At 35.4% G+C, this 12885-nt stretch overlaps 1 protein-coding gene across 3 annotated transcripts in view; it reads left to right on the forward strand.

Moving 5' to 3' along the window:
* LOC590372 overlaps window positions 1-11755 on the forward strand; it is a 41292-nt gene extending 29537 nt beyond the window's left edge. The window contains exons 23-34 of one of the 3 annotated variants that reach the window (XM_030996014.1): window positions 408-767; window positions 954-1337; window positions 1685-1798; window positions 2553-2672; window positions 3064-3171; window positions 3458-3565; window positions 4416-4535; window positions 5250-5357; window positions 6893-7006; window positions 7870-7998; window positions 8778-8976; window positions 10008-11755. In XM_030996014.1, coding sequence (XP_030851874.1) covers window positions 408-767; window positions 954-1337; window positions 1685-1798; window positions 2553-2672; window positions 3064-3171; window positions 3458-3565; window positions 4416-4535; window positions 5250-5357; window positions 6893-7006; window positions 7870-7998; window positions 8778-8976; window positions 10008-10068 — 1925 coding nt within the window. In that variant the 3' untranslated portion in view covers window positions 10069-11755. The remainder of the gene's footprint in view (window positions 1-407; window positions 768-953; window positions 1338-1684; window positions 1799-2552; window positions 2673-3063; window positions 3172-3457; window positions 3566-4415; window positions 4536-5249; window positions 5358-6892; window positions 7007-7869; window positions 7999-8777; window positions 8977-10007) is intronic. The other 2 variants (XM_030996016.1, XM_030996015.1) reach the window with 2 other exon arrangements.
* The last annotated feature ends 1130 nt before the right edge of the window (window positions 11756-12885 follow it).

The raw sequence follows: 12885 nt of genomic DNA on the forward strand, positions 1-12885 counted from the left end.
GATTGGCTGTCTAAGGTAACGGTAATCCGATAATTTTCTACATGCCATTAAAAGTGCCGTTGAATTAATTTCTCAAAATACTTTGCGCTTGTATGGAGACCACTTTGGCTAAAACATGACCTATGAATGTATGTACGACTGGCCAATAGCTTTTTGAAGTTTCTGTTTTCCATTAATGTATAATGATCATCTGGCCATTTGACCGTAAATGAAATGACCATCTGGCCAGTATATCAATCAGCCCTTTGAGAGGAGTCAACATTCTTCAGATTATAAGTTCACAGTAATCATACTTTAAAGTTCAATTTTCCGTCTTGAAATTATGGTCTCAAAAAATATGTTTTGGCGTTTTTCATTGGATTTTTTTAAAATCATAAGTATTCTGGTGATATTTATATTTCTTTCAGCAATAACACCAGGTATTAATGAAATCACCCTTGAGCGTGCCGTCCCAGTGACCATCACTTCTCCAAACTACCCTTCTGACTACAACATCGGTGATAACATCGTCTGGCAAGTATCGGCTCCTGTCAACCACAGCGTCAGGCTGGACATCGTCGACTTCGCTACCGAATTAGACTTCGACATCTTGTTTGTGGGCGATGGACTGACGCCACTGAGTTACACAGAGCTTGCGAGGCTCACGGGCTATGGGTTAAGGTCAACTGTGACGTCACATGGCCGCCATATGTGGCTCAAATTCTCCAGTAGTTACGAACTTACTGACGTTGGATTCATGGCAACACTGAACGCTGTGGATCCGAGAGGTAATACGATTCGTCTTTGTACCATGGTGAAATACGGGGGATTAAGAATCTTCAGAATGATCAGATGGTTTTATAATATAACAAACATACAATTTCTTAATTTATTCTGTTCTGTCTTTTTTTTTAAAGACAAAACATGCCTGTATTTCTGACACATTTATTGTTTTAATCCTTTTTTGGTAACAGATGATAATCCTCTAATCTTGGTGGACGAGTCTACGGTCCAACAGCTCCGCTCACCAGACATACCTCTTGATGCAAGCGACAGCGTGCACGAGATTTGGCGGATAATGGCTCCTCGGGATCACAGCGTGAGGGCGCGTTTCGACTTCTTCAACCTCACCGAATCTTCTTCGCTCACCGTGGGCTACGGCTCGAGTCCTATAAGATTCACAATCCTAGTGGAGTTGACTGGAAGTGAATTGCCTGAAGATATTACCTCCCCCACTCGAGAATTGTGGTTTAGATTTGTGTCGGATACTGGGGACTCCAGTAGAAGGAAACGAAGAGAGGCGTGTTCGCTTATGGGAAGTGGATTCTTGGTGAACCTAACAGCAGAAAGGACCGAAGGTGAGATCTGTCTTTTTTTCTTTGATTAAAACATTAATAAACTGATTCATTATTCTATAAAAAAAACATGAAAAACTCTTTTAATTTCGAAATACGTTGAAGTAGTTTTAAAAGAGCAGTTTTCTGAAGAAAAAAGCACGACAGTTAATTAAGTAACAAATAAGAGAAACAAATAAAACGTCATTGATCTTTATCACTTCATTACAGTCGTAAAATCCACGAGGTATTTTGCTAATGTCTTGCTTTTTTTCACCAAATCACCAAAATATCAGACAATATAGCCATTTTGAGGTGAAAGAATATCAATATTTTCATTACTTTCACTAAATGATCAATGGTACTTCCAGATATCAACGAGTGCCTGAGTAACCCTTGTGAGAATGGAGGCACGTGTTCAGACATCGATGGAGGTTACCAGTGCTTCTGTCCCGAAGGCTTCAAAGGGGATTACTGTCAAACAGGTATGTCTCCCCCCTCATAATTACAATATTAATTTTCCGTTCTGGTAAATCGCGTATCCCATAATGATAAAACCTTTATATGCGCTCTTAATGGAAACTCTTTGGATACTATCACCCCTTCTTTAGCTCAAGGAGTAAATCCTGCCTGGTATCTACTTCCTACATCAGGGTCAAATGTAGATTAATGTCTTGCCTAAGTACATTTGTCCTGTAACAGGCATTCGAAGCTCGTACTTTGTGGTTCACAGTCCGTTAAAAACATCGAGTACAACACAACACCTCTGCATAACACGTTGACATCATTACAAATTTGAGTTTCTAAATCGTTTCAATGAAATACAAGCAAAATAGTCAACATTACCGTTGCGAACAAAATCAATTCATAAATATAAATATATTTACATGTATACATATTTATATTTATAAATAATTGGCAGATTGAAGTACCTATATAAAAATCAAGACCAACATGTTTTGGGAAGAGCACTATACGATTTTGTGTGTGATGTGAATGCTTAATTCGTACACTATTAAATTATATATTAGTTCAGGGCGTGTCAAGAATGTTGGTGTAATAGAGGGTCATAACGACCCATCTACGAATAAGATAGTCATACTAACATAAACCGAATCATTATATAGGTAGTTTTAAACGTCTAGTTGTTGGTTTTTGTTAAGCGCAAAGACTTAATACTTGAAATCAACTCATGTGATCGTGTTTTTAATCAATCTCTTCTCCCGGTCTTTTCTGCAGATGAGTATGAGTGTCAGAGCAATCCGTGCCAAAACAATGCTACCTGCGAAGATGGAATAAACACTTTTACTTGCCAATGCCCGAATGGTTTCACTGGACTGTATTGCGAGACTATCTTTGGTAAGTACGTTTGCGTATTCCATGCATTATGTAAGCATGATAAGTAGTAACAGTAGTAACAACAGATTGGTTGTGGGGGGGGGGGGGGGGGGGGGGGATGGGTGTTCTCTGCTTTGACCACCGAATGTTACAGAAAGAAAATTTATATTAGCTCCCTATATGAAACTGTGTAATTTAATATGGTTTCATATGACTTGTAATGCCAAGGTCAACGTAATGCTTAATGTTTCAGCTTCTTCCCTAACTTAGCGTTTATGTTAAGGGTCAGGGTTAGGTACAGGAGACTGTCTATGGTTGAAGTAAGGAACTTGGTTAGTGAAGGAAATTACCGCGGAGCAGTTGGCATACGAGCTTGATTCATACAATCTTGACTGAACTTGTTTCTTTACAGATGTATGTTTTGGAGATCCCTGTATGAATGGTGCTACGTGCATGGAAGTAGGGCAAGGATATCAATGCCAGTGTGCCTCTGGTTTTACAGGTTCACGTTGCGAAACAGGTATTTTTATTTATTTATATATATATATTTATATATTATTTAAAACTATTTAGGAGTGAGGTTAAACATCATACGTGACCTGTGAGTGACATCAATTGTAGATTTCTTGTTGTCGACAGAATATTAATTACTAAGTACAATAAGTAACGGTTAACAGGTTCGAAACCCGCCGCGGCACTAATGTCCTTTGGCAAGACATTGATCAAATAAGATCAATAAGCGCTATGTACAAACTGAGTATTATTATTGTTATTATACAACCTTGTGTGAACTTGTTTCTTCACAGATGTATGTATTGGAGATCCCTGTATGAATGGTGCTACATGCATGGAAGAAGGGCAAGGTTATCAATGTCAGTGTGCCTCTGGTTTTACAGGTTCACGTTGCGAAACAGGTATGTTTATTTATTTATTTACATATTTATTTATATATTATTTAAAACTATTTAGGTGTGAGTTTAAACATCATACGTGACCCGTGAGTGAGATCAATTGTAAACTTCTTGTTGTCGAAAGGATATTAATTACTAATTACAAGAAGCAACTGTTAACAGGTTCTAAATAAGTATAAGTAGTGGTGGTTATTTTACCTGACTGTTAAGAAAGCATAAATGCTTGTCAGTAAGCAACCAGGACACCGACGGCTTTAGGTCCTCTCCGAGTTGAATTTACTGGAAGTAGATAGACACTCTTTTATATGGCATTGGAAATTGCATTGCAAATAATACGTAAATTATAAATACGTGGTTTAAACTTAATTTTTATTTTGCCCTTGACCTGTACCTTTTTTCGATCAGAGTCATATCAGCTTACATTTAACCGATTGTATTTGCTGCAACCATTTTTCAATTAAGTTCAAAATTAAATGTCAATCGGAGGAAATCCATTCCCAAGGACGTGAATAAGATATATAGTACGCTCTTTTAAGAACTAGAAGGATAATGTTCCAAATGATTTCATTGTACCTGACTGCTAGCCTGTAAGAAACTGTTATTTCTTCGTATTATCTAAGATATTTGGTAAGCGATAATTAATAAATTACGAAAGGGAACAAGCATATTGACTAGGTTTTCAAACCTTTTTCGAACTGTAGCCTGTGAGACGGATCTACCCCGAACCATCATGCCTTCATAAATTATTGATTGATTGATTTTTAAAATGGAAAAGGTTATTTTCACAGCCAAGTAGTAAATTAAATTGCAATATTATCTGGATTTGAGTACATTCATCTTTGTCCTTTTTCAGAATTTGCATGCGGCAGCAATCCCTGCCTAAATGGAGGGTCTTGTATACAGAGCGGGTCCGTGTATGCGTGTCGCTGTGCCACAGGCTATACCGGACAGAACTGTGAAAGTGTAGTGATAGGTAATTGTTTTGTAAAACAACAAGTTTGCATGGCGAGAGGATAAATTAGAGAAAGCATTCGCGGTACAATGATGTGGGTAGGCCTTAAAATGACTGTGTTGTAATCTGTCGTGATAATTCAGAAGTCCTTGAAAGGACTGAGATTTAATTGTTGTTACAGTTTACAGCTACCCTTGAAGTGAAAATGCAGAAACTGTCTTATGTTGGGGTTTTGTATGCATTCTGGTTCAGTGGTTTACATACAGATTTAGTCAGTATCGTATATGTTTATTGTATAGGCCAGGCTGCAACAATAAAGTTATATTTAACACAATATTCGTGATAATATGTCATTTTAACCGATGGAACACTTACAAGGTAGCATCTGATTCTTTTATTCAGCACAGTTCAATTTCGCTTGACTAACTAATAACGTCATAAAAGAGAGTGTAACAAAGTTAGTAAGTAACGTTTATAGAATCAATAGTGTTAAAGCATCCTTTAAGCATGACTCCGAAGTCGACTCAAAGAAGCAGGGGGCGATTCCCGGGTCAGTTTCCGATTGTGTCGACTCAATTTTTGACTAGTCTACTTAACGAAAAGTTAACTTGAAGTCATTTTAATATTCACAATTTCAAATGCAAGAAACGTGAAAGATATTTTACTAAAAGATTAAAGATGGATTGTTGTCTGCTTTGCCACTAATTTTTCTGCTGCTTTCCTGTTTTAATATAGATCCTTGTCAGAGTAACCCCTGCGATGGTGCGGCTATGTGTGAAGTATACGGGGGCAGTTATAGATGTGTGTGCAGACAGGGCTTTACATGGTACAACTGTGAAATTGGTAAGCTTATGAATCTATACACAACCAACAGATCAAATGTATTACTTACGGGTTGAAGAATAGTATATTATTCACTTTTCTCACAATGACAGGCAGGGTAATCCTTAAACGAAGCCTGCACAAACGACATTCATTCTTCTAGGAATGGGGTCACTTCGTTTTTGTAATAGTTTTAACTCTTTTCATGTTGGAATCCACTCTATTGAAACTGCACTATTTTAAGTGTAGACTTTTTCACTCAAAAGGAATTCATCTTCAATTTGACTCCGAAAAAAGTGGATTCCCACTCTTGTACATTAACAGAGTAAGCTCGTATTATCCCAGGATTTTCGACATTTAATGATTTTTATTATTTAACCCTTACTGTACTGGGCTATTTTGAGCACCCACTGACTGGGGGGGGGGGAGCCTGGGAGGCCCCCCCCCCCTATGATCTCGGCCGTCGATTGTCCGATGAACACGAAATTTTGCATGTTTGTAGATATTTAAGTAAGGAACAAGATGGTATAATTATTTTTCCCGAATATGCAAATTTTTGTCGTTAGCCTAATTAATTATACAAAATGCGTTAATTTTATGCATTTTACAGAAAACGTGTCAAACTCCACTTTTTGAATGTTGAAACTCATTATTCATATGAAACTTCTTTTCTAACACAAAAAAATTATTTTATTGTAATTAATAATGATAATTTATGCAAATTTTGATGCAATTTTTTTTTTTTTTTGATGACATGCGCATACTAATTGTTATGTAACGCCTTACAGGTATATCCAATTTCGACGAAAATGGTATCAAAATGTGCGTAAGACTTGAGGGAAAAAAGTCATGAAACGACAATTCAAAATTCCAAGCGGTTGCGGCGCAATCTCCGAAAATGTCGAGGGGGGGCCTCCCAGGCCCCCCCCCCCCCCAGTACAGTAAGGGTTAAGAAGTGACATGATAAAATATACATATACAAATCACACAAACTTATAAACTGAAATAAGATGACAATCTTAGAAGACGCACCAAATTGAATAATACGTACATTCTTTGTTTCTTATTCAGTAATTTTATGTTGCAACGGTATCGATATAACAAGTATACATATACAAATATATAAAATTTATATTTATAAGATCGTACCGCACGTGCAGGGGCGGGTTGTGACTGAAATTCATTTTGGGAATGAGATGCAACCGGCTCATCGATAAATATCAACCGGCCCTAAAACCACAATGTAACCGACTCTCAGGCCAAAATATTGAGGTTCCCCTTGGGAGCAATCTCCAAACTTCCCCATGGCACACCCCTCTAACTCTGCACATTTCTCCAAACTTACCCATGGCACACCCCTCTAACTCTGCACATTTCTCCATACTTACCCATGGCACACCCCTCTAACTCTGCACATTTCTCCAAACTTACCCATGGCACACCCCTCTAACTCTGCACATTTCTCCAAACTTACCCATGGCACACCCCTCTAACTCTGCACATTTTATAAAAGAATTTTAATCACAATGAAATTCCAAATTTTCATACTCATCTAGATGTGAACGAGTGTTCAAGCCTTCCTTGTCAGAATGGAGGGCGCTGTATTAACGGTCAGGGCCGGTACACCTGCACATGCCGTCTAGGATATTCCGGCCTGAACTGCGAAAAAGGTAAATATGTTGATCACATGACTAAAGGCATGAATGTTTATCTTACAGTGCTCTACAAGTTTGACGTATATGTCACTCTATTTCAAACGAAAGATAACGATTTCTAATTAAATATCCAATCAAATAAGAAGATATGCAATGCCATAAAAACCTAATATTAGCATATGAAAAACCTCATAGCCCCCAAATTACATAATAATTTCTGATGACTCACATTAAGGCAGATAACAACTTTCATTGTTAATATATACCAATATTTTGGTGCTCATAAGTATTTAACAACTAATGGGTGTATCCCGTTTTTATTTGTGTACGTTTTGTTCAGAAGATATTGAATCTTTTAGGAATTTATTTTGGGGAGGCCCCTTAACATGTCGATTCTTAAAAGATTTTGAAAAAAATGAAATAGAGTTAACATCTAATAATTTAATCTTTGGCATCCCAGGTGGAAATATTCCTATTTTATTTTTGTTAGTATGCAAAGTATCATATATTTTCAACTAGACATTTTATCATTTCCATTTTTTCAAAAATAAACAAAAAACAAAACAATAATTAAATTGAACAAACAATCTATGCTCAACATTTGCTCATAAATTGGTTTATACATTGAGAAAAATTGAATAAATACTTTATTTGGAAAGAAAAAAAACGCAAAAAAAAAAAGATTTTCATTTCTCTAGCGAATCACCATCAACATCACATCTGTGATGGGCATAAAGGTTTTGATACGAGCTCTTTAGTAGCCTCATCGCAATAACCTTTTCCAAATAAACATATATGTAATATTGACAATCTAGTCGTTTACAAACTGATTTGCTGTTATTCCCTAAACTGTGTAAATGTCTTCTTCAATTCAATAGTTGGTTACTGTGATTTAGACGGGGAGTGGTACAATGATTGCAATGACAAGATAACCATCGCGAAAACATCAACCGGTCTTCTTCTTGGAGATTATATGACCAATGAAGAGATCCTTCTTGGCTCCTCAGGTAAGACCGTCATTCCCTTTAGCATTTTCACTCGATCATGTTGGCCCACTAAGAGACCATTTTGTAATGCAGACAAACTTAAGTTATATGAATAGCAAGTGTGCTCAAACAGGGTCCTACCCGAATTCACAGAGCTCCGTGTTATAAGAAAAATATATGTGAAGCGTATTACAATAACGTCATCATAACAATTATAAAAAACGCCGCTGTTTACTGCGGCAAATCTGAACAAGGTTTGCTGCATGCCTTTTCCTAAAGTACTTTGCAACGAACTATGTTTGTATTCGCATTATTATGATATTATTGTATTTTATGTAATCATTGCATAATTTTCATCGGAAATTACAATATCTGGTTAAAAAGATATCATAGTATCAATTCTTGGTGATTTACTTTTTTTTTCTTCTGTAAAACAAACAATCAAATTGGACTACTATACACTTTCACAGTCGAATAGCTCAATCATGTTACATTTGTACGCGGCATGGTAGAGAAATTGACACGGCACCTAAAATTTAAAAATAGGGGGAAAAAAGCATTTGCCTAATTCTTGAATATAATTTTTTTAATAATAATTTAATTACTGACAAGAAACATACAACAGCATCAAATTGGTAAAGTGTGTTATAATCATAGTAGGGTTTCTCTTAAAAACAGGTCCTTCGTGGTTCTGACTGGAATCACTCTCAATTGTAAAGAAATGTTGAATGAATAAATGAATGAATGATTGAATGAATTAATTGATTAGTGTTGATTTTTTTCTTCTCATCTTCTCGTAGCGCCCACAGTTGTGGTGGGTTACGCCAACCAGAACAAGGACTTCCCTACCTTCGGGTTCTTGGTAGGTAGGGACAATGGGTTATCAACTACCAGCTGGTCCGGTCAGTGTCACTTTTGTGACGGGGAAGAAGTCCTGTATACGACCTGGACCAACACCCGCCAAGTCAACACGTGTTTCGAAAACAAACGATCGACACGGTAAGATCTCAAAATTTCACTTTCGTATAATAACACAAACAGAAATAATGATGTAAAGAGGTGGGGAACTTTTAGTGTATTATTCATTAAATTTTAAACAATCAGCTGCGCCATTGACTTAGGATAATTTGTTCTTACCTGTTGTTCCGAAATGATTATGACAATATGACTGATTCTTGAAAGATAAAGTTTATATCTACAATCTCTATGACTCTTTCGATTGATTGATCTATAAAGTTCGGAGACGGTATAAACTTTAACAATCAAGAATATATCATATTGTCAAAATCTTTTCATGAAAAGAGGTTTAACAAACTGTATTCCAATTTGATGGGCAACCGTGTATGTCTTTCTATTTTTTTTACTCAGTGTGTTTTCTCAAGGCGAAGTCTACCTTGACATTAACTTGAAAAAAAATAATGGTGGACAAATAAAAAAATTTAAATGCGCCATTTATTGAACAAAGCACCATACGATTCCAGACATCAGCTTAAAAGTACAAAAGGGTTTATAATCCGCATGCTAATAGAGAGCGCTCATGAACAGAGTCCATTAAAAATATGTTGATAAAAAAAAAATCAACTGAACACATTTGATTTAAAACTCCGTCAAAGATTAAGTAAAAAATGGTTATGACTTGTATGAAGTTTTACAAATAAGTACACAAACTGGCCACTCTACAGTGCGTACAAAAAAGGACACACTTTGAAAGTTTCGTCCACAATTTTGATTTCATGATATCCGCATGATTTTTTCTTTATCATGGGTGAGGGTCGATTCAAACGGATAGCACTAAAAGTACTGACAATATTTTGCGCTTGAGTGAACACTGACAAATTTCGAAAAACTTGTGAAATTTGGTTTGCGCAAAAATGTATCAGTCCTGTTTTTGAACATCCCATTTGTTTAATTTGGCTGTGCAAGGATGACCAATTCACTCCACTCATTTTCAAGGCGTGGAAAGCCTGAGCACCGTTTTATATGTTATACATATCTTTATTAGTGACCTTGTTCTCTTCTTCAATTTTTAGGTTGGGACAAGATAAATGGACTCGATACCCTCAGGACATAGCACCACGAAGAGACATCTAGACAAGAATATAATCATTCAGTAAAACAGTGGTGAAGCGGGGGCCTCTGGCATTACTGGGATGGGCATCAGTTTTATTTGATGGATGACGTGTATTAAATCTTCGAGGCTACATAGGAGAGGGAAATGAGGCAATAGTCTTTATATCTTCTTTTGACTTTCCCTTTCCCCTTCTCCTTTTCTTTCTTTTTTCCGTCGTGTCCCCTGTATCTTCACCATAGAACAGATTTGTTCGTCAAAGTCATGAAAATGATATAGAATACGGGAAAATCGATATATGTATATATATATTTGAAACCTCACTACTTTCGAATATTTGCCATGTGACAATGTGGCTGATATCTGATTGGCTCAAAGTACTCAACCATAACTTGATCAAACTTGTTCACGATTGATGTTATTATTGATATTAATTATAACATATCAAACTAATTTCCCAAAATCACATGAACTACAATGATGAAACTTGGTCAGGTTTTTTTCTTCAATACTGACATTAATACAATATATTGCTTTTTCTATTACGGTAATAGGGTTTAATCCCCTCAAAATTACGCCAATTTGTCAAAACATCTGGAATTTTATAGAAAATATACGAGATAATACCGATATTAAATTCCAGATGTTTTGACATTCCCCTATTAAAGAAAGTATATGTCTATATCTTTAAGATAAAATAAATAACATAAAATAATGATATATTCCAGTGTTTACTATACGCCCCTAATTTTGTAGCACCAGTCGTTTCAAAACGCGTCAAGATTACTTTTTCTTTTTTGTTTGTTTGTATTTTATAATATAGAAAGTGTATTTTAAATGTTTCAATTTTTTGGTGATAGAGAAAATGTTATAATATATATAACAATAATATTATTAAATGTTGTCTAATGCATTTGTGTTGCACTCGTTGTTTTGTGTTTATGTTAACATCAGGAGAGTTTTATATCAATACTTGGAGAATTAGATTTTTATATCTATACTTGGAGAATTAGATTTTTATAACTCTGAAATTAGAGTGGGGTGAATGTACACTCTCTCCTTTAACATTTTAATGTGTATAGTGGTTCATGTCCTTAACTTTCAATCGGGAGTTAGAGGGTTCGAATCTTTGTGGATGCGTACAATGTGCCCTCGGACTAGGTATTTGATCAACACTTGTCTCTCTCGACTTTACTATGAACATGTCGTTTTTTTTTGTTTTTTTTTACGAAGGTTCATATTTCACAATGCTCGTTATTCCGAAAATTCTTCACGAAGGTTCGTTATTCCTAAGGTTCGTTGCTCCAAAATTTCGTAATTCTGCAAAAGAAAGAGAGCACACGATTCTGAAGGTTCATAATTCAGAAAAGGCAATATAAGTATGGAACTAAATGTAATTTGTTTTCAGAATTACGAACCTTTGGAATCATGAACCCTATATATTTAATTTTCGGAATTATCAACCTTGTTTCATTTTCACAATTATAGCTAATGTCGGGATACTTATACAAGGTAGTTTTCTAAGTACTTGGAAGCGTACCCGGAAGCGCATAGAAACGGAATATCGTAATGTGATATGCGCCATACAAAACTTAACAATGTATTGTCTTTGATTTGATATTTTACTTAGTTATGCCTTTGCAATTGTACTTGTTGAATACTACTTGTCTTTTTTTCTGTGAAAAAATAAAAACAAATATTAACAGCTGATTGCGTTTTTCTCAATTGTTTCATAATTAAAAATACACAATTTTTTTGTATGAAATTATACAATATATTGTACATTTAATAGGCAACTTAATGGGTAAAGAAGTGGTGATATAATATGTTCATGTATAATTCTTTTTTGTGCTCAATTATAATATATTAGTTGGATAGGGGAAATGCAATGCGTTCAAAAGTACAGTTTACATTACAGGCGATAGGTCTCAGTTTTACCTTAATCCTTAAGGTAAGCCTCATCACCATCATCATCGTCATCATCATCATCATCATTTCAATCATTTCAATCATTTCAATCATTTTCATCATCATCATTATCATGATAAAATTATTAACATCAATACTATTACAATACAAATTGTGCCGCCCTTTTATTGCAAGCACGCGGACATGTGTCCACCCTGAAGTGAAGGCCTACATAAAATATTGAGCATGACATTGTTAGGCCCTATATTAGAGCTATATTAGGCACCTTGAGCATCTCTTGGGGTGGATATGTGCGCATTATAAATGTTGTTATTATTTATTATTATTTATATAACAACATACAATTTGGACTAATTCATATTGAAAACGGAAGTGCAACCTTCAAACATGCACCAAAATCTAAATACTTTCATTCATACTTTTGTCAAATTTTCTAAATAATTGTCAAAACCAGATAATTAAAAAAGAATATATTGCTTAGAAATTGTAGGGAAAACGCTAATCTGGTCAGTCACTGGACCAGTTGTATTCAAGCCCTCAAAAGTGTTGGGCACCCCCTGAAATTTTACAACAAAGTTTCTCACAGATTGCATAATTACATTGAAAAGGATGTAACTTAACACTCAATTCTGCAAGAATGTTTAAAATTGTGTTCAAATATTGAAGGAATAATACAAAATTGAAAACCCCAAAACAACAAACAACCGAAAACTCACATTTTTTCACCAATATTTGCCCTCAAATTTTTCCCCACCATTCTTTACATTCACTAAATACAGTGTGAGCCCAAAAAAGGTTCACACCTAGAAAATTGCTTATTATTTAAAGAATCATCGATGAACAGTAAATTATTATACATTTTAAGAAAGAGTGTTTAATCCCAAATCATTTAGTATCATTTTCGTGTGGTA

The sequence above is a fragment of the Strongylocentrotus purpuratus genome, unplaced genomic scaffold, assembly GCF_000002235.5.
Source record: "Strongylocentrotus purpuratus isolate Spur 01 unplaced genomic scaffold, Spur_5.0 spur5_scaffold_3, whole genome shotgun sequence".
NCBI lineage: Eukaryota > Metazoa > Echinodermata > Echinoidea > Camarodonta > Strongylocentrotidae > Strongylocentrotus > Strongylocentrotus purpuratus.